The sequence below is a fragment of the Aspergillus uvarum genome (genome assembly GCF_003184745.1).
Source record: "Aspergillus uvarum CBS 121591 unplaced genomic scaffold BO82scaffold_4, whole genome shotgun sequence".
Lineage (NCBI taxonomy): Eukaryota > Fungi > Ascomycota > Eurotiomycetes > Eurotiales > Aspergillaceae > Aspergillus > Aspergillus uvarum.
Window position 1 is genome coordinate 789,065 of NW_020291301.1, and position 26,909 is coordinate 815,973.

Sequence of the window (26,909 nt, forward strand, 5' to 3'; positions counted from 1 at the left end):
TCCAAAAGTCGTGCACAGAGCCTCGCACAGAGCCTAGCACAGATCCTAAATTATAGATCGGTGTAAGTAACTATCGGTAACGGGCCTGTTGCCTACTATAGGCAAGGTAATTGCCAGCGGCATGTACTGTGCCATAACAAATATCACCGGTTGACAGCCCCGTGGCCGGCTATCCGGCAACGAACGGTCTAATCTAAGCCTCAGCTTGATCTAAGCCTTTATCCAAGTCACCATGGAGCTTTGACACTCCGTAAATGGAACCTGTAGGGATAAATCCCTGTACTGTAAGGCCGACTGAGCCGCACTTTTCGAGTCAGGTTTCCGCAGGCAGCAACAGACAGACCCATGCAGCCAAGCAAAGCACAATACAGTAGTACATGCTGGTATTGTAGAGTACATTAAATACTGTACACAGGTCGAGCGGCAGGAGCCGTAGCCGTAGCGGCCCGGATTGACCAACACCGATCGAATCAAATCAGTTATCAGATGGAACGAAAGGAAATCATGTTATGCATGCATCTGCCGATTCAGCCGCACTGGGGGCCGCGCGCATTGGGGGCCATGCAGCACGGGAGTCCGTCGCACACCGCTGCGTTACCCTTAGTAGTACTACACTGTATGGTACTGTACTGTACTTTGGTTGGATAGGAGTTCTCCAGGGCGGAAAAGGTATTCTTGACGAGAATAGATACCAGGTGCATCTGATTGAGGGCAATGCCCCACCCCTTCCCTCCCTTAAGTACCGATCTGCACTGCAGGCGTTGTCACTCCCGTAAGCACTAATAGGTTAACTAGTGGCACTAGTTAACTCACTCTCAAGCCGTCAGCCACTCAACAGGTACAGTCGCCTTGTGGTCCAAAAAGAAGATATGATACCTAGTACTACTGTACTGTATTGTAAGGTCCGACCCCTCTACTGAAGTGATCCCTCTAAGCTACTGAGGTCATAGTTCATCGCAATGTGAGGAAGTTTTACACCATTTGGAACTGAATGGAGGGGCTGTACACGTCTGTGTCGTTATTTTGCGTCACATTGCCAAGCGTCTGTTGTGTCTACTTTCAGAAAAGAAGAAGGAGAAAGAGAAATGAAAGAGACCGAAATTTCTGCCCAATTCTTGTAATACAAACTAGTCATCGAACACGTTCCACCATTTTTGTTCAGTTCCCGCTCGCCAGTGCATGGACAATCTCCACCACCTCGTCACACTTGGTGAACGTGGGGCAGTGGCCAGTCTCCAACTCCCAGGTGCGCACCCGACACCCGGCGTCCTGCATCGTCTGCACAAATTCCTTCTGATAGTCCCAGGGCACGGTCATGTCCTGAGTGGTGTAGATGTAGCCAATCTGCGGGATGCCGCCGTCCTCGGGCCGCCAGGCGACATGCTGGAGCTTGGCATCGAAGCCGTTCCCGTTCCACCGCTGGAAGGTCGCGATGTAGGCGTCGGTCTCCTCGTCCGAGCGGGCGGAGGCGCCGACCACGAGGGTCTTGGGGTCCCGCGAGATGCAGGTCCGGTCCGCCGCGAAGTCGAACGCCACGTCCATGAGGTCGCCGTGCCCGTGCGCCACGACCACGTCGGTCATGGAGATGCCTTCCGTCACGGCAAACCCGGCGATGTAGACGAGTTGCACGATGCCCCCCGGCAGGCCCTGGGCGCGACGCGCGGTGACCCCGAGCCCGTCCGAGAGGGCGTTGGTCCCGACCTGGCCGCCATAGGAGTGGAGGAGCACCAGGACCTCGCGGCCGGCTGACACGAGGCTCTCCACGTAGGTGCGGATCAGGTCGCTGTCTTCTTCCAGGCCGGCGTTGGCGGGCCGGGCGCCGTTCATCGACAGGAGGCGCGGGACGTGGACCTCGTGGCCGAGGCGGCGGAGGGCAGTGGTGAACGAGCTGTAGGATGATGGCTGGTGCCAGGCGCCGTGGACGAGGACGATGGTGAGGTGTGTGGTGGTAGTGGTGGTGGTAGCCATAGTGACTTTTTGATGTGATGTCGGTAGTGCAGTGGGAACGAGGAGCTGAGGAGATTTTCAGGAGTCCAAGAAGGAGGTAGGAGCTAGAAGTTGAGTAGTAGGTAGCAGGTAGCAGGTTGTTGAGGTTGATGTGTTAGGAGAATGAATCACAGTCAGTGGTGTGGTTGTAGGAAGGAGAGGCTGACCAATTTGTATTTGTCGTTTAAATAACATACAGTACAGTTGAACAAAGGAACAAAGGAACAAAGGACCTGGCGAGGTACAGTTACCGACTATTACCGAGAATTGGAATAGGTATTGTACCCTAATTCACTACTGAAGTTAGTAGCCTGACACATTACCGGATATAAGTTATGTAGGCTCGTCTTAGTGGCGGAGTTATACCATTGCTAGCTAGGCTAAGGTAGTAGTTTGAAACATTAAGTATCCTCTTTTATATATTTCTATCTCTTTCTTTCTTAAAAATATTATTGTTTATTAGCAGCAGGAGCAGGAGCCACAGCCTTGCCCCACCCCCCCTCTTTTTCTCCTCTATTCCCCAACCGCCTCGCATCTGTCTGACCCGTCTCCAGGCGCCTTAGGGGCTGTTTTGTAAAGTACACACCCATACACTTAATGAATGAACCGAACAAATGAAAACAAAACAAATTATCTCTTTACAGGATCCCAGTTCTGCTGCAAGTCCATCTTCACATGAACTTTGCTCACATCGCCCAGATGGTAATTATCGCCTTCGGTATTTGCGGTTTCGATGTCGGTGTAGAGCCCCTGTCTGGAACCGTCCGTATGGGACCGAATAGAGCTGGGGGCGCTGAAGCCGGACTTGTTGCTGCGGAAGGCGCGGAGGTATGCCATGCTACTCCAGCCCGTGCTGGCCCCCACCGTCGATCGAGATGTTCGGACGTGCTGAACCAGGTTCGGGATCACTGGCAGACATGCACAAATAATGCTCATGTTCATTTCGACCATAGTCCAAATGCCGGGGGTCACAAAGGTGTCTTTTTTGACGAAAAAGAAGGCGATTAGTCTGGATGCCTCACAGGCAAGGGAGGAGGGGGAAAATAGATAAAAACCAAAAAGAAAAATGTCAAGCGAACGTACATGTCAGATCGGTTATATCCACCGTAGCCATATAAATCAGCCGGATAATACTGGCCAAACAGACACTGGGAGAGAAGGACCCTTTAGTACCAGTCCACTGTTTGTATGGACACAGGGCTCGAAACTCACAATCCGCCTAGACTAAAGACCAGAGAAAGCAGGATCCGGCGCCGGCGCGTCTGATGCAATCGCCAGACAACCGGCTGCGGCAGAGCCAGAATGGTCGCATCGAGTAGGATGTTGACGATCCCCATGGCAATCCAGAAACTCTTGTTGTGGATGGTCGTGCTGGGCATCCAATATTTCCACTGCGCTTCCACCGGGTTGGAGGAGAAGATGAGCCCAAAGACCGCAGCGAGGCATGCACCCACGGAAAGGCCTGCAATCACCCAGGTGCAGAGCAGGAAGGTCTTGTTGACGGCGAAGATCCGTTGATAGAACAGCAGAATTGAGATCTTGGTCAGCCCGACGCTGACGTTGTAGATCACGTTGTTGGCTAGTGTGATCTACGTCCCCAGAATCGCTGAATATTAGACCTATGGTATACACATATACTTCTCATTGAAACAAACTCAGGGGAAGAGAAGGAAACCAGATCGCGCGAGACATATAGTACGCACCTGGAAGAATTTCTCCAGCACGAGAGGATCGGTATACTGAGTGATATGGTAGCCCGAATGCCCCACGGTTGCGACGAGAGCAGTCGTGCAGAGGAATCCATAGGCGAAGATTAGAGCAAGAAGACAGAACCAATCATCCCACTTGATGGAGATGGTGAGGGAGCGCGAGATAAACCGGGCAACCACCAAGCATGTCGACACAAAGGTCATCACCCCCGCCACCGACAGAAAGACCACATAAAGAGGACTGATATGATCGGGAAGACCGACCTCCGCCTGGGTTACCATTGCGCGATACGCTCGACCCAAATCGAGGAATGAACGATTGACGGTGTGAGGAATGGGCGCAGAGGAGGAGAAGGCTGTCAATGTCAGCCTGGGCCATCCCAGATGATTTCGTCTTAAATCTCTTCAACCTGGCTGCAGGCAGGTAGTCTAGGCGCTCATGCGCAGTAAGACCAACCTGATGAGCGGGAAGGAGATGGGGGCCAAGATGTATGTTTTCTGTCCTGTCGATGTTCCTATCATTAACGAGGGTGTAGGAGGTTGCATCGTATCGTGAGGAGTCAGGAAGAGTGGACGAATGAAAAAGTTCCGACGCAGTCTAGGTTATGTAGCTAGGTAGGCAGTAGATTTAGCGTATTACCGCAATACTATCCTGTGGCTACGGTACATTGAAGGCTGTGCTGACAATGCAGGACTATCATAGCCAAATCACAGGCAGGTAGCCAACAGAAATCTGGACCCCAAATCGCTTTCCCCCCCTGTAAGATGAGACATGAGACAAACAAGATTCAAGGTCAAAGCTCCAAGCTCCAAGCCCATCTTCCCGTCTGACAAAGAGTAACCAGGATCAATTAGGCAGAGCGGAGGTGCCGTGCCGTGTGCGCATGCGGCGTACGGTGGTGTAGATCGCTTGGGCGAGCTGATCGGACCCCACGCTGTCAGTGGGGAACGCATGCCCGGCGTGATGCACCAACTCCACTCGCCCATTGGGCGTACACATGGAGATGAGTGCCTGGCTCTGGCCCGGATAGTCGAGGTCTTCGGCACTCCAGCAATGCACAGTGGGGATCCGGACTGGACAGGAGACCCGAGAGGGGGCAAGAAGCTCCACCTGGCCCTGCTCCAGTGCCGTCCAATCACAGGGTAGAATGCCGCAAATGAAGATGGCGCAGCCAAAGGGTGGTGTCGAGAGGCCAAGTCGGTCGTGATTGAGTAGAAGCGTCATGGCAAGTGCTGCACCTAGGGAGAACCCCATCACAGCATCAAACGGGCCATTCTCGGTCGCATAGTCCGCTAAATCGGTCGCTGCCTGCATGACACTCTGCGGGGAGTCATCGCAGTAGGAGTAGTAGGTATGATCGTGACCGAAGACCTCGGCGATGCTGGGATATGCGGGCCAGGGATAGGCTCCATCGACAAAATCGAACTCATAATGATCTCCGAGAAGATATCGTAAACGAGCTGTTGGAAGAGTTGAGAAGAGGAAGGGGAAGGGTTGGTAGGTAGCATGCCCAGTGAGGGGTGTGACAGACCTGTTTGCGCTTCAAGCACCTGGAACAGTTCGTTTGATAGATGCGGGGTCAGACTAGTAGCTCTTACTCGTGCCTGTTGCAGTCTTTCAATCACTCACCTCGCTGTTGGTGCCAACTCCATGTAAGCAAAGGACTCGAACAGGTCGGCTATCCATGATTGATTGCAGGTTGGGGTGACCTGGTTCGTTGATGGTTTTTCTTTTCTTTCCCCCCCTCTTGGCTTGACTGGTGGGAAAAAGCACTGCAGCACAAGGCTCATTTAAATTCTACGAGTAACGAGAGTTAAGGCAGACAGTTACTTTGATAGCCTGCAAGCTAATGCGAGGCTAGAGTATTGAGGATAGTTTCAAGCTGATAAATAGGGCAGCTGTATTGGGATGACAGCTGTCGTTTGTTACGGTATCTTACACGTCACTCCATGGATAAATTACCGCACTGGTTGCCCGAACCGTCAGCTAAGCTAAGCTCTAGTCATCTATAGACTAACATAGGTTCTAGGTACTGTACCTAGTCATCCCGATTTACACCTCCATGCTTACTATGTTTACTGATCCTGGGTGAGCCTTGCTCCCAGGCCATGCCTTTTCCAACTATTGGGCCTATAGTTTGTTGAGGTGAGGCTTTGGTCCCGGTCTCGCCGAGGCCTCCGCTGGTTCGCCTGGGATAACTTATAGCTCGACTTGCTTCTGTCTTTTCTCAATGGCACACCCTGCAACTTTCGCGCCATCTTGTTGAAAGCTATCCAATCAAATATTAGCGGTTTCTTCTCATTCCATCTTTCCCTACAAACATGCGAGATATGAGTCCCTGCCTCGAGGAGGACAACTACGATGCCCCTGCTTTGGCGGTTGTGGGCTTCGCGTTTGAGTTCCCTCAGGATGCAACAACCAGTGATAGACTCTGGGAGATGATCTCCAAGGGTCGATCTGCTAGCACAGACTTTCCCCAGGATCGAATGAACATTGATGCCTTCTACCATCCCTCCCAGGAGCGGCCAAGCACGGTGCGTGCCTCTCTTGACCAGCATTGTCTGCCGTGAACTGACATCACATTGTGCATAGATTCCCGTGCGTGGAGGCAATTTTATCCGCGAAGAACTAGGAGCCTTTGACGCTCCTTTTTTCTCGATTACGCCGGGAGAGGCCGCGTGTATGGATCCACAGCATCGGCGAATGTTGGAAACGACATACCGCGCACTGGAAGATGGTGAGCCTACCCAGCTAGGGGAGAGCGCGAAAGAAATCATGCTAATGACGAGCCTCTTCAGCGGGAATCCCGATTCAAAAATGCTCGGGGTCAGACACGGCCGTCTATACTGGTTGTTTTACCAATGACTACATCAATCTATTGCAACAGGACTTTGAGTTGGACCAGACGCACGCTGCGATGGGCATCGCCCCCTCGATGCTTGCGAACCGGGTCAGCTGGTTCTTCAACCTCAAAGGAACCTCAATGAACCTGGACTCGGCGTGCTCCAGCAGCCTGATTGCCCTACATCTAGCGGCGCAGGAGTTGCACGCAGGTAACTGTTCTATGGTATGTGATTTGCATTTCGTTTAGTCCAGGTTCTTTGGGACACCCCGGTTGACTCCAGACGCAGGCACTGGTAGGAGGCGCCAATTTAGTCTACCACCCGAATTTCATGAAGATCATGTCGGCCTTCAACTTCCTCTCTCCTGATAGCCGTAGCTGGAGCTTCGACAGTCGCGCAAACGGCTATGCGCGCGGCGAGGGTCTGGTGATGCTAGTACTTAAGCGAGTCGCGGATGCGCTGCGAGACGGTGATTGCATCCGGGCTGTCATCCGCAACACAGGGTCCAATCAAGACGGTAGAACCCCCGGCATTACCCAGCCAAGTCTGCAGTCGCAGCTGGACCTCATCAAGCATACCTACCGGCAGGCTGGGATCTCTATGACACCTACCCGCTTCTTTGAGGCCCATGGACCGGGAACGCCGGTTGGCGACCCCATCGAAGCAAACGCTATCGGGCAAGCATTTGCAGGCCATTGTACGAGAGAGGATCCACTCTATATTGGCTCTATCAAAGCCAATATCGGTCACTTGGAGGGCGCTAGCGGACTGGCAGGGTTGGTCAAGACTATTCTTGTCCTCGAACACGGGGTGATCCCTCCCATTGCTGGGTTCGAATCCCTCAATCCGCGCATTGATGCTGCGAAATTGTGCCTGGAGGTGAGATATCAGCCCCGACTTAGTACCTTCCCTGTGCAAGCACTGATGAGTGATTTCTAGTTCCCGAAAGAAGCTGTCCCTTGGCCGTCGACTGGCCCACGTCGTGCTTGCGTGAGTGATTCATAACCGACGAACAGAGCTTCGCTCAGCACTGACATATGGGCAGGTAAACTCGTTTGGTTTTGGCGGTACCAATGCCACTGTCATCCTTGATGACGCTTACCATTACCTTGAGCACAATGGGCTGAAGGGCTTTCACCGGACTCGACCGTTACCTCCGATAAAGACGCCATCTGCACCGAATGAGTCAGAAGATGACCTTGAATTGCCGAGAGATGTCTCTGTATTGCGACTCCCGAGGCTACTTGTCTGGTCCGCGGCAGACAGGTCTGCAGCAGAGAAGCTTGGTGCATCCTATCACGAATATGTACGCCAGCATCCGGGAGACATGGCTGATGTAGCGTATACCTTGGCTGCAAGACGAAGTCAACTTACCTGGCGAGGATTCGCCGTCACTGGCCTTGATAATCTTACCCCCGAGATCACGAGTCAACAAACGCCCTTGCGATCTCGGGACGGGGCTCGACTGGCGTTTGTGTTCACAGGTCAGGGAGCCCAATACTTGGGTATGGGCCGCGAGCTACTAGCTCAGCCAATGTTCCTTGAGATTGTGAGCCTCCTGGATGCCGATTTGCGATCTCTTGGTTGTCCGTGGTCTCTGAAATGGCTTCTCGAAGCGGCCGAAAGTGAAACACCCATCCACCAGCCGGAATACAGCCAGCCCGCAACGACATGTCTCCAGATTGCACTGGTCGATCTTCTGGAGAGACTTGGCGTGACCGCGACTCTGGTCTTGGGCCATTCATCTGGAGAGATTGCGGCGGCATATACCGCAGGTGCTTTGTCGCGCTCGGCGGCTGTTAAGGTTGCCTACTACAGGGGCCTGCTGTCGTCACAGCTGGCCCGGCAGAAGACCGATCTGTCAATGATGGCTGTGGGTATATCTCAGAGCAAAGTTCAGGTTTACCTGGACCGACTCCATCAACTTGAGGGGACAATAGAGGTGGAGATTGGTTGTGTCAATAGCCCGAATGCTATCACACTGACCGGCGCGGTCGACCAGCTTGGCACTCTGCAGCAGTGGCTGGAGGCTGACGGTGTATTCGCCAGAAGATTGCGAGTTCCAACCGCCTATCACTCGAGTGCAATGAAAGCAATTGTCCAAGACTATCGTCTGGCGATGGGCGATCTGGCTCGTAGACCCGAGTCAACATCCATTCCCATGATATCGTCCGTTACAGAAGACGTCGTTACCAATACAATGCTGGCCAGCGCGGACTACTGGGTCCGCAATCTGATCTCCACAGTCAAATTTGAAGGAGCCTTGTCGCGGCTCCTGCTCTTGACGCAAAAGAGGAAGCAATCTCGAAAGCAATTGGGGCGCAGGCTTCCCGTGGACCTGGGCATCACTCATCTTCTCGAGATCGGTCCCCACAACGCCCTGCAGGGACCAATCTCGGAGACGATCCGGGCTTCTCCGGTCTCGGACAAACCGCTGTACATGTCCCTGCTGGAGCGAAAGCAGGATGCCTACCTATCTCTACTCAAGACAGCAGGGCAGCTGTTCTGTGCGGGCCACGCAGTCGACATCCTCCGTGTGAATGGACTGGAGGACATCCCGCGGCCAATGCCCTCCAACCTACCTCCCTATCCTTTCAATCATCAGCGCAGTTATTGGAAAGAAGGCCGTCTTAGCAAAAACTTCCGATTCCCGCCCGTCCCGCGGCATGATCTATTGGGGAGGCGCAGTCTAGACTGGAACCCTCAGGTGGCTCAATGGCGCAATGTGGTGCGCCTGGCCGAGTTGCCGTGGCTACGGGACCATACTATCGATGGCCAAATCATCTTCCCGGGTACGGGCATGGTGATAATGGCGGTGGAGGCCTTGCGTCAATTGCCATGGGCTGAGTCCGATCTCACGAGCATTGAGATCAGAGACGCACATTTCTTGCATGCGATCCGCTTTCCGGAGGGATCGGAGCAGCTTGAAACTCAACTGACACTGACCACCGAATGGGCGAAAGAGTCGACAGAAAACCCATGGTCGCAGTTCAGACTGTTTACCATTGAAGGTGATAGCTATATCGAGTGCTGCCGAGGACTCATTCGAGGCTCTACTGATCGTGAGCTCCAGGCGCGACAGCTGCCCTTCTCCAGTGGCACTTCTTTCCAGGATTGGGTCACCGCACTGTCCTCTGCTTGCCAGTCGTCCCAGGACGCTTATGAGAACCCCACGGGGAGCTCGGTTCAGTACGGGCCGTGCTTCCAAAACTTAAGGAACATGCGACTGGGCTCTGGAGGCAAGGCAATCGCAAATGTTAATTTGAGCACCTGGAAAACAACCGGTCCGAGTGATAAGTGGACGCCGCAATACACGGTCCACCCGGTCACAATGGATGGGCTGGCACAGCTGGTCGTGCCGGCCTTGGCTCATGAGTGCGACGATCTACCTACAATGGTTCCTGTTCGAGCGGCAAGTATCTGGATCAATCTCCGGGGCCCGTCCATGTTTAACGACGGGGAGATTCTGGCTGCGGCCCAATGCAGCAGGCGCAGTAATCGAGGCGCCAAAGCGGACGTTGTCGGCACTAGCTTGGATGGCAGGCGCCTAGCTCTATACATCGAAGGCCTTGAGACGACCTTTATCAGCGAGGCTTCTGCCGGGGCGGGTCAGGGCTCGGAAGTAGCTCGCAACCTGTGCACGAGTCTCATCTGGAAGGCGGATATTGATATGCTAAGCGGCGAACAACTACTGGAAGAGGTCTGCCGCGGTAGACCTAGGGAGCCACGCGGTGCTTTAGAGCGCCACGAATCGCTGCAGTTAGCAATTGTCGGTTTCCTGGATGAGGCAATTCAATATACTGACCAGCACCTCGATTTGTCTATCCCCTTATATCTCCGGCGCTATGTCGACTGGATGCGATACCAACGAGATCGTCTTTATGACAGCCTCCTCGCAACCGCAAATGGATCTATCCTTCGCGATCAATCGGCACGAAACCAGCTAGTTCTGGACATCGAAAAGACTGGCATCGAAGGCTACTTCTTCATGCATGTTGGCCGGAATCTGATTGCCATCCTGTCGGGAGACACTGATCCACTCGATGTGATGTTCCGAAACGGGCTGGCTGATCAGTACTACGAGCAGATGCTTGCGAATGAACACCACGCCTACCCGATATCCCGGTATTTAGATCTCGAATGCTTCAAGAACCCCTCGTTGAAGATTTTGGAAGTCGGGGCTGGGACCGGAGGCCAGACGCTATGCGCGCTGCAAAGCCTTAGCTCCGAGGGGGTCCAGAAGTGCGCCCAGTATGATTACACCGATATCTCACCGGCCTTCTTCCCTCAGGCCCGGGAAAAGTTCCAAGATTTTCTCGATATCATGCGGTTCCAGACTTGTGATATCTCCAGGGATCCAGTATCTCAGTCCTTTGAACAGGGAAGCTATGATCTCGTACTGGCTTCCCATGTACTGCACGCCACAGACAGATTAGATGTCTCTCTGCAGAACATCAAGAAGCTTCTCAAACCGGGAGGAAAGCTGCTCTTGGTTGAGACTACAGATCCAGACGCACTGCAGATTCCTTTCGCGTTTGGGCTTCTGAAGGGATGGTGGAGTCCTCTCAGCCATGAGGCGCGCTCTGACTATAGCCCATGTCTGACCTTGTCTCAGTGGGACGAATGCCTCAAGAGGAATGGCTTTTCTGGCATCGAAATCGAGATCCCCGGCCAAGAATTCCCGGCCTGTCAATACAGCAGCATCATCATCTCGAGCGCCACAGCCGAGGATAACGAGGTACCTGTTAGCACAGAGGATCTGGTCGTGGTTCGTGACCCAACCCGGGCGTACCAGTGCGACGTTGCAGCCACCATTACAGCTGACCAGCATGCACGGATCTGTACACTGGACGAGGCGGCTCAGCTCAGCATCGAACCGGCCACATTGATCGTCATCCTTCTGGAACTGGAAGCCATTCTCTTGGCTGGTCTTCACGCCACCACTTATACGCTGTTGCAGAGAGTCATGACCCAGGCCAAAAATGTTCTCTGGGTCACGCGACCTCTTGTTGAGGGAGAGCACCCACCACAACATTCTCTGGTGGAGGGTTTTGGTCGGACCCTCGCATCAGAGGATTCGGCTCGAAAGTTCGTCACCCTCGCACTGTCTGGCCATGAAACGGCGGACCAGGCTGTCCGAACGATTCGACAATTGATGTCGCAGATGACCAGACAGCCAATCGACATGATGGAAACCAACTTCTCAGCCTCGGACGGTATTTTGAAGATCCCCCGTGTCTCGCAAAATGAGCACATGAACAAGATAATCCATCAATATACTCGGGATCGCAGGGATGAGCAATGGGGTCTCCATAGGGAGCTTGGCTCCACTCATCGAGCGGCCACTCTCACCACCGGCGCCCGGGGACGCCCGGACGCGGTAGAATACCGAGAGAATGATGAGGCTCTATCTGCCATGATCGCTGATGACGAAGTTGTGATCCAGGTACAGGCTTTCGGACTGACGCCGAGGGACTACCTGGTGGCAAGCGGTCAGCTGGAACAGGGCGATCTCGGTACGCAGTGCTCTGGGATCATTCATCAGGCTGCAGCTCGTTCCGGCTTCAAGCCAGGTGACAGAGTATGTGCGATTGGGACAGCAATGGCAGGGACCTTGATTCGCACAAAGGCTAGTGCAGTGGTAGCCATTCCTTCTGATTTGAGCTTCACAGACGCCGCTGCATTGCCCACCCCCCTGTGGCTGGCTTTCTACTCATTGGACCACTCTGCGAAGCTCGACGCAGATGATGTTATCGTGCTGATCACGGAAGCCTGCACCAACATAGGACAAATGGCAGTCCAGCTGGCAACAAACCGGAGTGTGCGTGTACTGGGCACCGCCACTAGTGAGGCCCAGAAGGCTTTTCTATGTGCAAATTTCGGTTTGCCAGAGTGCGACGTTTTCCTGTCCAACGACCACTTACTAGCATCAAAGCTGAAGCAGACCACCGAAGGAAAGGGCCTGGATGTGATCGTCGGCCCATGCAACGCTGAGGCCAATCCAACTTTGAACCAATGTCTCGCTCCCTGCGGTCGTATGGTTGATATCAGCTGGGGCCCAGTCAGCCACAGCCAACGAGCCCGCCAAATGCTGACTCCGAACACTTCGTATACTTTGCTGGATATGGTAGAGCTTCTTAATCGCAAGCCACAGAGCGCTCACGGCGTCTTCCAAAGGGCTATGAAGTGGTTTTTCGAAGGACAGAGCAAGCCACCACAGTCCATTCATGTTTATCAGGCTGGAAAGGAGCAAGAGGCATTGCAGCAATACCAAGAAGAGGATATGATCGGAGAGCCAGTAATCAGATTCGAAAACGCCATGCCCATTACGGTAAGTGTCTGCCTTGTTCGTGACTCTTTGTCTCGAATCGAATCTCATGATTTTCCTAACAATGCGATGTAGGTGAACTGTTCCTCTAAGTCACGATATCTCTTCCCCGAGAATGCCTCGTACGTTATCGCAGGAGGGCTTGGAGGCTTGGGCCGCAGTTTTGCCCGGTGGATGGCCAGCCGGGGCGCGCGCCACTTGATACTGCTCTCTCGCTCTGGCCCGTCGACTTCCACCACCCAAGCATTTGTCAAGGAGCTAGAAGATCTAGGTGTGCAGGTTGTGACACCTAAGGTCGACATCAGCAATATCTCCCATCTAGAACAGGTACTGAGTCAGCTTTTTGGAACTATGCCTCCAGTCCGTGGATGCATCCAAGCCACGGTGGCCTTAAGGGTAGATAACCGCCCCCGCCCCCCTCCCCCCTTCCCCGGGCCCACCGTACCATATGGGACTAATATAAACCGATCTGATCACAGGATAATTTGTACGACAACATGTCTTACGAGGACTGGAGTATCAGCACGGACTCCAAAGTCACCGGATCCTGGAACCTGCACCGCGCGCTCCCGCACGACCTCGACTTCTTCATCCTTCTCTCGTCGTTGAACGGCATTTTCGGCAGCCGAGCGCAGGCCAACTACGCGGCGGGGAACACCTTCAAGGATGCGCTGGCTCACCACCGGCTGGCGCAGAAGCAGAAGGCCGTCTCGATCGACCTCGGGCTGATGGTCGCCGAGGGGGTGGTCGCCGAGAGCGAGTTCCTGCTATCGGCCATGCGCCGGATCGGGCACCTGATGGAGATCGCGCAGGACGAGCTGCTCGCCCTCCTGGACTACTACTGCGACCCGGCGCTCCCGCTTCTCTCCGTCACCGAGGCCCAGGTGATCGTCGGGATCGAGCTCCCGGCCGACGTCATGGCCAAGGGCATCGACCTGCACCATTCTATTCGGCGCCCGCTGTTCTCCCATCTCTTCCGGATGGGGTCGCGGACCACGATCAGGGAGAATGCTGCTGCTGCAGGTCCGTCGCTCGTGCTCGACCACCCCGCGATTCTGCGGACGCTTCCATCGGTCGAGGAAGCAACGGAGCAGATCGTCCAGTGGGTCACGGCCAAGGTGGGCCATATCTTGGGCCTGTCGGCCGCAGATATCGACCCCGGGAAGCCCGTTCACACCTACGGCATCGATTCCCTTGTTGCGGTGGATCTGAAGAACTGGTTCGACCGCGAGATCGGGGCGAGTATCACTGTGTTTGATCTGATGGGGAACACCCCGCTGCGGCGACTGGGGGAGATGGCGGCCGAGAAGAGTCGTTACCGTGTTTAGATACGATATGGTTGAATGGAAATGTCCTCCTTAGCGAGTCAAGTCAAAAGCATAGGATCTGAAAATTGTATTTGAGCTCGTCTCCCCAGACAATGATGTCTGCGTTGCCGGAAAATAGAGTAGAGTAGAGTGCCCCTCAAGCTTTGTAGCCCTTGGGTGTATGGATTCTGCATCATTCCGCCTCTCTGCACAAGACACCACACCATCACTGAATTCAAACATGAAATATCATGACTGGAAGTCACTCGGAAGTGCGAAGGTAGGCCATAGGATGGAAAAAGCTCCGCGTGAAATGGCGGCCGATGCAGGCAGTTTAGGTAGCCAGTTGACTGTCACATGGTTCAGATCGATCTGAATGAGACCTTATATAAATCGGCTGTTCCTTTCCTTTTCTCTCTCTGCTTTCAAAGAGGGAGGGTATTGCAGGGTTGTTCACCTTGGCTTCGCACAGGCCGCCTGGGCAGTGCTGCACCTGATAGGGTTGGCGCAGCCACGGCGGTTATTCCATCGGCATGTCCGACTGGTTGTCACCAGTGGCCTTTGTTTGCTTGGAGTCTGTAAACCTGAAAGGAAACATATACCTGAGGTCACTCAATACAACTAATGATCTTTCAATAAGCCGGAGACTAACTGTACATGAAAGTCGTTTTATGTGCTTGTCTTCGTAGACACCCCGGAGAGAGCTTGACATATCCACTACTGCACTATAGTGTGTCCAGCTCTGACAGTGGTGTCAGCCGTATCCACAGTCAAATGCGATGATCAGGGGAGTTTGGTCACTGACTAAGATGAAGGTCATCGGAAAACACGAATTTCACACAAAGTTGTTTCTTCATCGAGTGAGGCTCTGCACTGTATGGCATGATTAGACGACAGAAAACGACCGCCATAAGGATAAGGATAGTCAATACCGCATCGGTGGTGTGGGCTTCCAACCTTGAATTGGAGTGGACAAGACAGCCACAGCTGCAGCCGCAAGCCACCCTCAACAATATTTCAAGCAGACAGACAATGCCAAGGCGCAACATCGTGATCATATTTCTCAGCGGGATCATCGTGCCAGTCATGTCGAGTAAATGATGGAAGTTATGATTCGGTCAAAATCCTTTGATGATGCGGCTGAATCTAGGGTCCGATGAAACCAGCTTCCATTCAACATTTCTAGCCTCGCTCGTGTTTGGCGTCCACCAAATGCTGCGCCATCAGCTTGGCTGTCGGAACATTGGTTTGAACCGTCCCTTGGCGCTGAGATGAGAAGCCTCAGTCTTAGCTAAATCACGGAGCTCACCATCTCGCATAGACATCAGAAGTCAGCGGAGGCTGGTCTGTATAAAGTCTCTCACTTTCCTCCCTTGAAAGGAGGACAACAGACAACAGAAAACAATCAAGCGACCTCACTACCGAAAACGACCTTACCTATCGATATAACTACCAGAACATACAACAAACGTCTTCCAACATGACCGAATGGCTCAACAGTCTCTACGTGTGTCTTCTTGTGCCTTCCCGGGCAAACCAAGCTAACTCCGCCAGCCCGTCTACGGTGACCACGAAAACGAGAAACCCAGCAACACCATCCCCGTCGTCGACGACAAGAACGGCGACATCAACGCGGGCTTCGGCGGAAAGTAAGTTCTGGCTGCTCCAGTATCTGGGGGGGGGTGTGTGCGGTAACTAACTGTCATAGGTACGTCTGGCTGGTGGCCAACTACATCCGGGACCCACAGAACTGCCTTCACAACATTAAGATAGTGGTCTCGGACACGGAGAAGCCAGGGCAGATGGACCTAGCCAAAGGGGCCGGGGGACAATACCGCTACCTGGAGACCTCGACCGTGGCCGCGGAGGGTTTCGGGATTTCGAACCTGAAGCTCCTGCGAAGCACGGATGAGGTGAGCAGCACCGATCTTCGAGGGTTGGGATATCGCGGGTGGACGGCGGATATCAATGCAGGTCGGGGAGGGGATTATTTGCATCTGGTCTGGAGGAATGGTTGAGTACTGGTGGCTTCTATGATTGAGGGTTTGGACTGGTGATACCAAGGCGCCGGCATAGGTATTACCATATGGACTTGTATCGCTTGGTCCCTTCACTTCATTAGTGAGTTTTGGTTGTACAGGGCTTCCGGATACCGAAGTCACTACCTACGCTCTTCAATTGTTTCAGCAGCCCCAAGATGAAACCACGCTAAACATAATCTGAAAGCCGGATGGAATAACAATACTCCGCAAGGTTACAGTGTACTGTGATAACATGTATTATATACGGTAATCTATAGAAACATCTAGACTTATAAAAGTGGCAAACTGGCCTGATTACAAATAATCTAGAAATCACGGGACGGTCGTACCAAATAATAGTATAAAGACGTTGCATATCCCAGGCCCTTCTTTTAAAAAGAGATTAGAAAATAAGGGACTGGAGTAGAGTACACAGATATTTTCCTATTCAAAATCAAATCTTATGATTGGAACGCGCCCACTATATAACCCAAAGGCAAGCATAGAATCCTTAATAGCAAAACACACAAAAGGACGATAGTCAGTAGGAAGCCACAGGGCCCTTTCACCTCGTAGAGAGACCCAAGAATCCTCGACAGAGATAGAATAACTGGAAGTAAATTGCTGTATGACCGAGCCGCCGTCCGGTGAGAAGGCCACCGAGTAGACCGAGCGGGAGCTGACTGAGTCGGAGTGGCCGGTCAGCGTGCGCTGCTCGACGCCCGTGGCCGTATCCCAGAGCTTGATGGTGTGGTCGTCGGAGGCCGACGCCAGCGTGCCGCCGTCTGGTGAGAAGGCCACCGACTTAACCCAGCCAGAGTGGCCGGTCAGCGTGCGCTGCTTGACACCTGTGGCCGTGTCCCAGAGCTTGATAGTCTGGTTGTTGGAGGCCGACGCCAGTATGCCGCCGTCCGGTGAGAAGGCCACCGACTTGACCCAGTCGGAGTAGCCGGTCAGCGTGTGCTACTCGACACCTGTGGCTGTATCCCAGAGCTTAATAGTCTGGTTGTTTAAGGCCAATGCCAGCGTGCTGCCGTCCGGTGAGAAGGCCACTGACTTAACCCAGCCAGAATGGCCGGTCAGCGTGCGCTGCTTAACACCCATAGCTGTATCCCAGAGCTTGATGGTCCGGTCGTCCGAGGCCGACACCAGCGTACGGCCGTCTGGTAAGAAGGCCACTGAGTTAACCGAGTAGGAGTGGCCGGTCAGCGTGCGCTGCTTAACGCCCGTGGCTGTATCCCAGAGCTTGATGGTCCGGTCGTTCAAGGCCGACGCCAGCATGCCGCCGTCCGGTGAGAAGGCCACCGACTTAACCCAGCCAGAGTGGCCGGTCAGTGTGCGCTGCTCAACGCCCGTGGCCGTATCCCAGAGCTTGATGGTGTGGTCGTCGGAGGCCGACGCCAGCGTGCCGCCGTCCGGTGAGAAGGCCACCGACCTGACCCAGCCAGAGTGGCCGGTCAGCGTGCGCTGCTCGACGCCTGTGGCTGTGTCCCAGAGCTTGATAGTCTGGTCGTCCGAGGCCGACGCCAGCGTGCAGCCGTCCGGTGAGAAGGCCACCGAGTTGACCGAGTAGGGGTGGCCGGTCAGCATGCACGGCTCAACACCTGTGGCTGTGTTCCAGAGCTTAATAATCTGATTGTCTGAGGCTGATGCCAGCGTGCGGCCGTCCAGCAAGAAGGCCACCGACCTGACTGGGTAGGGGTGGCCGGTCAGCGTATACTGCTCAACACCTGTAGCCGTATTCCAGAGCTTAATAGTCCGGTCGTTCGAGGCCGACGCCAGTGTGCCGCCGTCCGGCAAAAAGGCTACTAAGTTGACCCAGCCAGAATAGCCGGTCAGCGTGCGCTGCTCAACACCTATGGCCGTATTCCAGAGCTTAATAGTCTGGTTGTCCGAGACCAACGCCAGCGTGCCGCCGTCCGGTAAGAAGGCCACCGACCTGACTGGGTGGGAGTGGCCGGTCAGCGTGCGCTGCTCGACGCCCGTGGCCGTATTCTAGAGCTTAATAGTGTGGTTGTAGGAGGCCGACGCCAGCGTACCGCCGTCCGGTAAGAAGGCCACCGATCTGACTGGGTGGGGGTGGCCGGTCAGCGTGCGCTGCTCGACGCCTGTGGCCGTGTTCCAGGGCTTGATGGTCTGGTCGTCCGAGGCCGACGCCAGCGTGCGGCTGTCCGGTGAGAAGGCCACCGACCAGACCGAGTGGGAATGCCCTTCAAATGTCTGGAGAGTTGAGCTCCAAGAATCTTCCACCGCTGTTTTAACTGCTAGTTGATCTTTAACTTTGCTGACGAATATCTGCTTAATAATACTTTTACTCGGTGCAAATATAAGACCAGCGCGGTAGATCTGTAGTGGAGCAATTGCTGCTATGTAGTTATTTTGACGAATAAATCTTTCCGTATCATATAAAAAATCAGATAACTCAGAGCCAAGTTGCGCCTAGGTAATAGTTAGCCAGTCTTCTAAGCAGCAAACTATAAACTTATACATACTCTTAACTTTAATGTATCTATTAATCCTACCGCTTCCGATATTCCTCCTATCAGAGCTAGTACTTCCAACCAATAAAGAAAATGGTTCTAGAGAAAAGGGAGAACATCAGAATCTATAATTTGATCTTTGCTCTGTTCCAGATGATGAACCCAGAACCAACAGGTGTATTTCAGATCAGCTTTGATATGCCTGTCGACAATCTGAGGCTCAATACTCTCTTATTGCATGCCGTAACTTAGTAGTATGCAGATATTCTCTTTGAGCCGGGTTTTCATAAGCCGGAGACAATGTAAAGCGATTCTACTATGTATATCTTGCTCAGGAACATTAAAGAGGCACTTTTTGTCCAGGAGGTAGTCTTGAAATGACAAGTGTAGAATCCGGACTGGTGCTTTAAAACCCACTGGTATACTAAGAACAGAGTGGAATCCGTCCAAGCGATTTTTGATGTTATTAAGTGGAAACTCAATGAGCAGGGAGAGAGCATCAAGGGACAAAGGTAAAGCTAGAAGAATAATTGTCCCAATTATATATTAAAACTCTTTCTTCAGCTGATGTGTCTCTTCCTTATTAGCTCCGGCAAGAAGCTGGCTTAGAATAGGCGTATATGTTCGCGCTATTTCGTCTTCTGAAGATGTACTCGCACTGTTGAGAATTTTTGTAAGCTGTTGTTCTGGACGCTATTTTCTGTCTCCGACGAAGCGGCAAATCGTAGCTGCGAAGATAAATAGAGGAATAGCTATTGCCACCAGCTTTTTAATTTTCTTACTTCCGGGCCAGTCGGGTGACAGTGAGCGCTCTTTTTGTATGGCCAGAAGCTTACTTTTGAAGAAAAGACAAATATCATGTTTAATCACAGACTTGGGAAGCTCTTGGAGGATCAAATTGTAGTGATTTTTATTTTTGTCAAAGCCATTGCGAATAGGGAGTTCAGGTCGGCTGGTTAGGAACACTCGAAGGTGCACAGATTTGATTTCTTACATCTTAAACAAGCAGTTAAGAATAAGTTGTTGGTCCTTATCTCCGTCACACTTATCTAAAGTATTAATAACAATCACAATTGTTGTAGATTGGCTTGTAGACAGCTTTTGGAGTGGCTAATAAAGAAGCTTCTCAAACTGTATATCAAAAGATTTAAATATAATATTTAAATTATTCTCAATTGCATTGAAGACATCAAAACCTAGTTGCCGGTGCTTGATGATTAGTTAACGTGCGAGTGTTGATACAAAGTGCTTTGCATTACCACAGCCGGCTTCGCCTCGCTTGAAAAAAAAGCTGGCATCTAAAAGCCCTTAATTTTGGAAGGATTAAGTGACAGTCTATACAATAGTGGATTTACCAGTCCCCGCTATGCTATTTAGCCAGAAAATAAGTTAATCTTGCGACTGAGCCCACAACGAAATACAGTACAGAAGATCTGTTCTTGTATTTTAAAGACAGTAATCCTTATGCTGATAAGTATAAGAGTTGAAAAATGCTCCTTCCGCTAATAGTAAGCTCTTAAAGCCAGAATGTTCAAGAAGTTTCTTCAAGGAATCGGCTAGTTTATTGATCTTATCTAGAATATTCTCTGCCTCTTTTGTGCGGTTAAGATATTTAATTAACTTAATCCATTTATCCAACTTAGCCCTTTTATTTTCAACTGAAGTCTTGAGTGTAATAAGTGGTTGCTGAAGGCTATTAATCACTGTATTAAATACTCTTTCTCTAATACTTGCTTTCTGGAATTTGCGTATCTGGACTATATAACTCAAAATAGCTTTATAAAGTCTGATCAATACATCTTCTACAAGACAAATATCAGAAATATTCTTTGTTTTCTTATAGAAATTCTGCTCGACAAAGGCACTATATGTAAGAACATCTGCCAGATACTCCGATGATTTGAACAGGGAATCGCGGGCCTGGGAGTATTTTTTCGCCAACTAGCATACCAATTAATGAATATGTCAGCAGCAACTTCTAATATACCAGGTTGTATACATACTGTCAGACTAAATAAGATAATATTCCACATACTAGCTGCATGCTGCATCAGGTTGAGTGCAGCCACTGCACCTACAATATCTTTAAATAACAGTACTGCATTAAGAATTTTCTGTAAAGTCTTCCGGAAAGTTTTATTAGATGTCTGACAATACTTTTCATATCCTTCTTCGGTTGTTGTAATAACCTGATCGATAAGATCCTCAAGATATCTTTTCTCCTCACCCGGTGTGATTGAAATCTTCTTGATTGAGAGAATATTTTGCTGGTTGTTATTAAGCTGGTTATAAGCAGCTTGCCACAAGTCTCGCGGCTGCAAAGTTTGCGTTGCCTGAATGGCCTGGTCTGCAGGCTTGGGAGGGAAAGGGTGGGCATTATTATTAATAGAATACCCTTGGGTTTTGTTTTGTCTTGATTTGATTATCGGTTTCTCGCTCTTTTTCTGCCGATGGAATAGATGACTGAAACACTTTCCGAAGGGACGTGGCATCTTGAATATTTTAAAAGATCAGTTGCTGTGTGTTGGGTGAAAGTGAAACTCCAGGAGAAGAACAGTTTAAAAGGGGAACGCAGCTATTGTCAGTCAATACTAGCATCAAATTTGTTGCTGAGCTGGCATAGCTGAATGGCAAGGATAATCCTTGCTTAGCTTAGCCAGTCATAACCAGCTCTGTGGTGCACTGGAGAAGGCGGGGATTTCTACCTTGTCTACTACCAGAGCCAGAGTCACGTGCCATAGTGTTGGCGTCGGAACACAGAAAAGTACCCGGGGATCGATCCTCTTTATTCATCATATTGTAAGCTGAACATTTGAGATAGGAGGCGATCCTCAGCATCCGACAGAAGCAATATCCATTATCTTAAACACTTTTATGGCTAATCAATCAGAAGACGTGGGTGTCAACCATAGACAGGATCAACGAACCACAAATCAAAATAATTTAAGTGTTCGGATAATCTTCGATTTCTTATAGTTTGATAAATTTGGTCTTGGTGAGTGATTCGACATCGGGTGTGGTATCGGCCCGAGCCGAGGGCCGGTCATAACTAAGGGAAACCTAAGAAATGTGGCCTCCTATTTCTTACAGTTTCACCGCTTGTTGCCCCTCTATCAGTATATTGCTATCAACCACACTCCTGCAGTATAAGTAGTACAATTCATTTGGCTCTACTTGTTATTCTCCTGAGCCTGTTAGAAGTCCTCCCTAAATCTAACTCCATGTATTCTGGTGACTCGGAAGCTCTTATCTTCCTGACTGATATTTAAGGCTTCTTATTAATAGGCTCCTCGGCGGTATCTATTGTCTTGATAATAATACTTTTAATCCCCTGAGTAGGACCGCTTCTCAGGTTCAGGATTTTACTCTATGGAAACGGTCCCTTTTAAATGCCCCCACCCCTGGGAACTTTGGCTGCGAGTGTACCCTGTTCGGATCCAGCCCCTCCAACTATAGAAGTTGAAGCTTTACCCCCTTGTATTATACTCCACCCAAACAACAAAATTCCGTACCAGAGTGGGATACAAGGGTTAATAACTGGGAAGGAACTGATATCTATTATTCCATTGAATAGAGGGTGACTCTGAACAATCAGGTGGTGGTAAAGAATATAGAACAGGATCTGATACTCGACCCCAGCTTTTATTAGTCCGATATCAAGCAGAAAGCAGAGGATATTTTATATCGGAAGGTAGCTTGCAACTGACGGGTAAGACTAGATAATACTACAGTAGTGGTTTCTGTAAATAATCACTTACAGCGGGATCTGACTAAGTGTTTTGAGAAGACTGATATTAACTAGACAGCCATATAAAGACAGCTTGCTAGGTGGAAGAGCTTGTCCTAAAAAGAAAAAAAGCTTCGGCTTTGTATTTCTATTAATTATTTAGATTCCGAACCGCCTTTAACTGGGTCTGATAAATGGGGACAAATATTAGTTACCAAAAGGATGCTCAACACATAAGAGGCTGAGATTGATGCTGAGAACTTTTCAGGGCAACCTTCAGCATGGCAGGATGTATACAGGACAATGCGATGCCCTGGCGCACCATGCCGCCTTAAATCACAGTACTGCTGGCAGGATCCTGTGGGCAAAAAGTATTACAGACTACGGACGCACCATCTGAGGAAGTTGGTGAGGTTTGTGGAGAAAGAGGGTGGAATGATTTAAATACACAATGATATACCCAACAGTATTTGCGAACAGCTATATACAGAGGAGCAGCAGCGACTTAAGCTACAACAAAAGACTTCTACACATTCCGCAACCGGATCCACCTTTCCAATTAATATCAATATACTCCCTACACAACCATCTCAGCCTATGACAGCATCTCCTCCAGCCAATACTGACCCTCTTTTTGTAAGCCATTCTCCTATCCGTACTACCATCGATATTCCTGGGCCTCTTAAGGTAGCTGTTGAGGAATACACCGCATAGCACCTCTCACGGGTGAGCACCAACAGTTTCAAAAAGAATATCATCAAAGCACGTGACGTGACACTGGAGAATTGTCTTGATCTAAAACAAATTTACTATAATCAAAATCCCGAATTCTTTATCAGCCAGGGTGTCAAATTGGGAGCCGCATGCAGGTTTGTTGGTAAAGTCAATAACTGGCTTCTGGATAGAAAAGTCAATCGAAACAAGGAGTTTGAGTTATTTTAAGAATCTTATACTTTGGCGGTCTTTTTATATAGCAGTTTATATAGAGATATAGGTATTTGCAACCATACTGCACAATTTGTAATTACTTGACCACTGTCACCGGCAGCTTAATCATTATTACTATAATACTTAATATTTAACTCTGTATGCTGAAAGTGCCCCTCTGCACTTTGCTCTCTCGCTCCAACTTTATCAACACACCACTTGAGGTATACTTTAAAACCTTGGGCCGTGTCGTCCTGGTAAATATGCCAGTTACAACAGATAAAAGATTTAAGTTCAGCAAAAAACTCCTTAATAGGATTTAGATCGGGTGAATAGGGCGGGAGATAGACTAGTTTGACACCTCTTTCTGTATATATTCGCTCAATCCGCTCCGAATAATAAAAAGATGCATTGTCCATGATCAGAACTGATTTAGGCTCGGGCCACTTTCCGTAATACTAAAGAAGTTCTTTGATAAAGTCCTTGAAAAGAGCTGTATCAGTTGTGCCTCGAAATATACAAGCAAGCATAATTCCATCCTGGGAGTAAGTAGGAAGAATCTGGTAGTATTGATCCCAGTAGAATTTAGATATCTGGACTGGTGTTATACTACTCGGAGACCATCCAGTTCTTCAAAAGCCTATCTGTTTATCGCACCCAGACTCATCAACATAGACCAGGTAGAACGAAGAGAAGTCGGATATCATATGAATATACTTATCTTATAAATCAGAATTTTGTTCCTTGGCCTGCTGCCGAGCAACTTTCTTCGACCATACTTGCTTATGAAGCGCATTACTTATGGTAGATTTCGGTATACACATGTTGAACTTGTCTAGTAGGAATAATTCCATTTTGTATAGGTACAAATCTGGCTTTTCGAAAAGATGGTTATATAGAGCTTCTAGCATCACCGGAGTTATTTTTCGCAGCCGTCCGCCTTTGATTGGGGGGGCTTTAAGACTGCCGAAAAGTTGAAGGTTAGATCGCAGTTAAAAGATAGCTTGTTTACTGCAACCAGCCGCCTCGGCCATTTAAGAAGCACTAAGGTCCCTATTAATCAACATATTGTGGATAAGATCAAGCGTGGATTAAGCTAGATTAGGGGCCATTCTTGTGATTTGGCTGCTATTAGTAGTTGAACAGCAGTTGCGATTCTCCTAGAACCGATAGTAGATAAATAACACATAGTATAAAAAGATATTATAATTACAGACAGTTGTTATATGACGAAGATATTATATGCCTTACAATACACAGCTCAACTATCTTCCAGATCCGTGCCAGGATTGGCTTAGTGTTGTTTTATCCCGGGGTTGCTGAAACAATCGAAGAGTGTAGGTAGTGACTTCGGTATCCGGAAGTACTGTATGTTTATCTGTAAGGCGAACAGATAATTGAGTTGAGATTTTGTGCAGTCGCAGCGGAGATGGCTTTAAGAAACGGACATATCGAGACTGAAGAAGAAGAAGAAGAAGAAGAAGAAGAAGAAGAAGAAGAAGAAGAAGAAGATTTAGATTTGTTAGCCTGGCCCGTGTTAGCAATCATGTCCACGGATGAACTGCTCTTCTAGACTCTCTCATGCCTTACATCAATCATCGAGAAAGAGATATCACTAAGCTCAGTGTAGAGCTACATGAAGAGTATCTTTCTTGAGTGCTGTGTGTGACTGGTCTCCTGACCGGCGGTCCGTGGTAGGTTTGATGAGGGATGCATTTCTGGCATGGACGTGGAATGGCTCACATAGAAGCGGGATTAATTTTCCCCAGATGTCCATTTCCAACCAAGGACAAGCAGAGGTGGCTGCCTTGGTCCAAAGTAGGGTTACGGAGTAGTGCATAGCATTACCCGATTGAGGCAGGCTACGGTGAGTCTCCCTGAAAGGTGAAGCTGAAAGTGTCGGAAGGGGGCGGCAGAACCCAGGGTCGATCCACCCTCGGCCCGAGCTTCTTCTTTCTTCCTTTCTCCACTTTTTCCCTTTCTTGCTTGTCTTTCCCCTTATTCCCTCTCCATCTCCCCCTCCCCATTCCATGAACGTGTTTGTGAAATGATCACATCCTGCTTAGAGTATTCATTATGATATTGAAACAATCTCCTCTTCCGTCCAGCTCGAACAGAGCAACCCACTGCTCATGCCTCTCGCCCACCCAAAATAGCATCAGCCGCTAGTGAGGCTCGCCGTTGTTTGAGGATCCCGGATTCTCAGCAACCCCAATTTTCGATCGTCTCATCATGAAACCCCCACCGTTCGCGCTCTGGGTCCAAGAACCCCCCAAGAATAGGCTCGGATCATTCTTTTCCCTCACAGCTGCCTCCCAAGTGCTCAACTGCACCCTCAAACCAAGCAACCAAGCCTTCCGCATGTGATGTGGATGAAAACACCTGTTCGACCAGAGAATTGACCAATTTACTACCTCATACAATCACGAAGACCCACACTTGTCTTCCGCGGGAATGTGAAGTCCCTCACAGACACACCGCCTCCGAGCAGCCCTCCAGGTAGGGAAGAACCCCGAAGCTATCGAAGTTTCGACCAAGCATCGACCCTCTTTTGCAACCAGCTTTAAGGTTTAGCTCAGGAGGCTCTCCGGTCGATCCACCCGCGCAGGATTCCCTTCCATTGAACTCGGGATGCGATAGGACCGCTCCCTTAGCCTAGTCGGGAAAAATCTCTGTGCTAAGCACGCCCGACGAGTTTGGCTCCGAACACCCTCGAGGGACAGGGACTATTGTCCCTCCTCCAGAGTCCAGCCAAACATGTTCTTCGAATTGAGTTTCGTCCCCAATCTACAGACTAAGAATAGCCACTTGTCCTGGGTCGGCCATTAACCCCGACCTTCTCCACCACCCGCGTCTCGGCCTGCTCTAGGAACCATTGTTTGGATTTTCCTGTTCGGTACAGCAGGTGTTCTACCCACGGTCTGCTCTCTCATATCCGGGAAAGCTTCAGACACAACTCATTTTGGCTTCATTCAAGCTGGTGTCACTCCTCTCGGCAGTGTCAAGCACAATCAAGACAAACATGAGCCAACAGCAGAGACCACAACCTACTTTCAGGGCAACTGTTCGAATGATTGATAGCCTGTAGTTGCTCTTTATGTTGTTCGCACACGGACCATCTCGTGAGACCCATACAGAACCAAAGCAGAACCTGGATCTCTAGCGCGTTTCAACGCGACGGATTTGGAGTCTCCCCAGCCGGTCCCCTCGCTTTTTGCTACGGTGATGGTCCATTCCCCATTGCACGATGTGCTTGTGCGACCGCTCGGCCTCAGGTCACCATCACGCAAGAGGGGTCCAGGCTACACATGGACCGCATCGTGATCCCAACGGAACCCCGGTCTAGCCTACCCCTGTCTGAGAACCACGGTCGAGGGTTTCCTTTAAGCCAGGATGATCAGGCACCTTACCCAAAGGGTGCTTCACGACTGGCGAGGACTCGCCTTTCTGTCGTGGTCCGGGCAAGAGAGTGAGATCTCCTTTGGGACGATCACAGACCCTCAAACACGAAGGGTTTCATGGCCAATTCTCGAAATAGATCATCCCGAACCTCATCCGGCCTCGAAGGCTTGCGAGAATC

The 26,909-nt window shown here is 50.6% G+C and overlaps 6 protein-coding genes across 6 annotated transcripts; 2 read left to right on the plus strand and 4 right to left on the minus strand.

Moving 5' to 3' along the window:
* Positions 1-981: 981 nt before the first annotated feature.
* BO82DRAFT_350566 (alpha/beta hydrolase) lies at positions 982-2,149 on the minus strand. Its single transcript, XM_025634192.1, has one exon. The coding sequence runs from the start codon at positions 1,966-1,968 to the stop codon at positions 1,159-1,161; it is 810 nt and encodes a 269-aa protein (XP_025496531.1). The 5' UTR covers positions 1,969-2,149; the 3' UTR covers positions 982-1,158.
* A 345-nt stretch (positions 2,150-2,494) lies between these two features.
* Positions 2,495-4,052, minus strand: BO82DRAFT_301300 (uncharacterized protein). The gene is made up of 4 exons (XM_025632079.1): positions 3,690-4,052; positions 3,199-3,575; positions 3,070-3,134; positions 2,495-2,966 (listed from the first exon to the last, which is right to left on the minus strand). The coding sequence occupies exons 1-4, from the start codon at positions 3,975-3,977 to the stop codon at positions 2,617-2,619; spliced, it is 1,080 nt and encodes a 359-aa protein (XP_025496532.1). The 5' UTR covers positions 3,978-4,052; the 3' UTR covers positions 2,495-2,616.
* A 253-nt stretch (positions 4,053-4,305) lies between these two features.
* On the minus strand, positions 4,306-5,454 carry BO82DRAFT_350568 (uncharacterized protein; the record flags this gene model as incomplete). The annotated part of the gene is made up of 1 exon (XM_025634193.1): positions 4,306-5,454. A coding segment is annotated over exon 1 (464 nt), but the record flags the coding sequence as incomplete, so codon positions are not given.
* A 563-nt stretch (positions 5,455-6,017) lies between these two features.
* Positions 6,018-14,519, plus strand: BO82DRAFT_380441 (type I polyketide synthase; the record flags this gene model as incomplete). Its single annotated transcript, XM_025637760.1, has 16 exons — positions 6,018-6,230; positions 6,289-6,433; positions 6,495-6,763; positions 6,828-7,418; positions 7,479-7,529; positions 7,585-9,728; positions 9,831-9,986; positions 10,026-10,161; positions 10,198-10,239; positions 10,282-10,308; positions 10,348-10,584; positions 10,615-11,031; positions 11,062-11,093; positions 11,133-12,870; positions 12,943-13,263; positions 13,347-14,519. 16 exons carry the CDS (start codon positions 6,018-6,020, stop codon positions 14,193-14,195), a joined length of 7,368 nt encoding a protein of 2,455 aa, XP_025496534.1. The 3' UTR covers positions 14,196-14,519.
* A 794-nt stretch (positions 14,520-15,313) lies between these two features.
* On the plus strand, positions 15,314-16,505 carry BO82DRAFT_350573 (uncharacterized protein). The gene is made up of 3 exons (XM_025634194.1): positions 15,314-15,681; positions 15,729-15,823; positions 15,883-16,505. The coding sequence occupies exons 1-3, from the start codon at positions 15,655-15,657 to the stop codon at positions 16,190-16,192; spliced, it is 432 nt and encodes a 143-aa protein (XP_025496535.1). The 5' UTR covers positions 15,314-15,654; the 3' UTR covers positions 16,193-16,505.
* Positions 16,506-16,564: 59 nt separating this feature from the next.
* Positions 16,565-20,719, minus strand: BO82DRAFT_428769 (WD40 repeat domain-containing protein; the record flags this gene model as incomplete). Its single annotated transcript, XM_025640472.1, has 5 exons — positions 16,565-16,757; positions 16,829-17,158; positions 17,258-18,190; positions 18,266-18,415; positions 20,711-20,719. The coding sequence occupies 5 exons, from the start codon at positions 20,717-20,719 to the stop codon at positions 16,737-16,739; spliced, it is 1,443 nt and encodes a 480-aa protein (XP_025496536.1). The 3' UTR covers positions 16,565-16,736.
* Between the last annotated feature and the right edge of the window lie 6,190 nt (positions 20,720-26,909).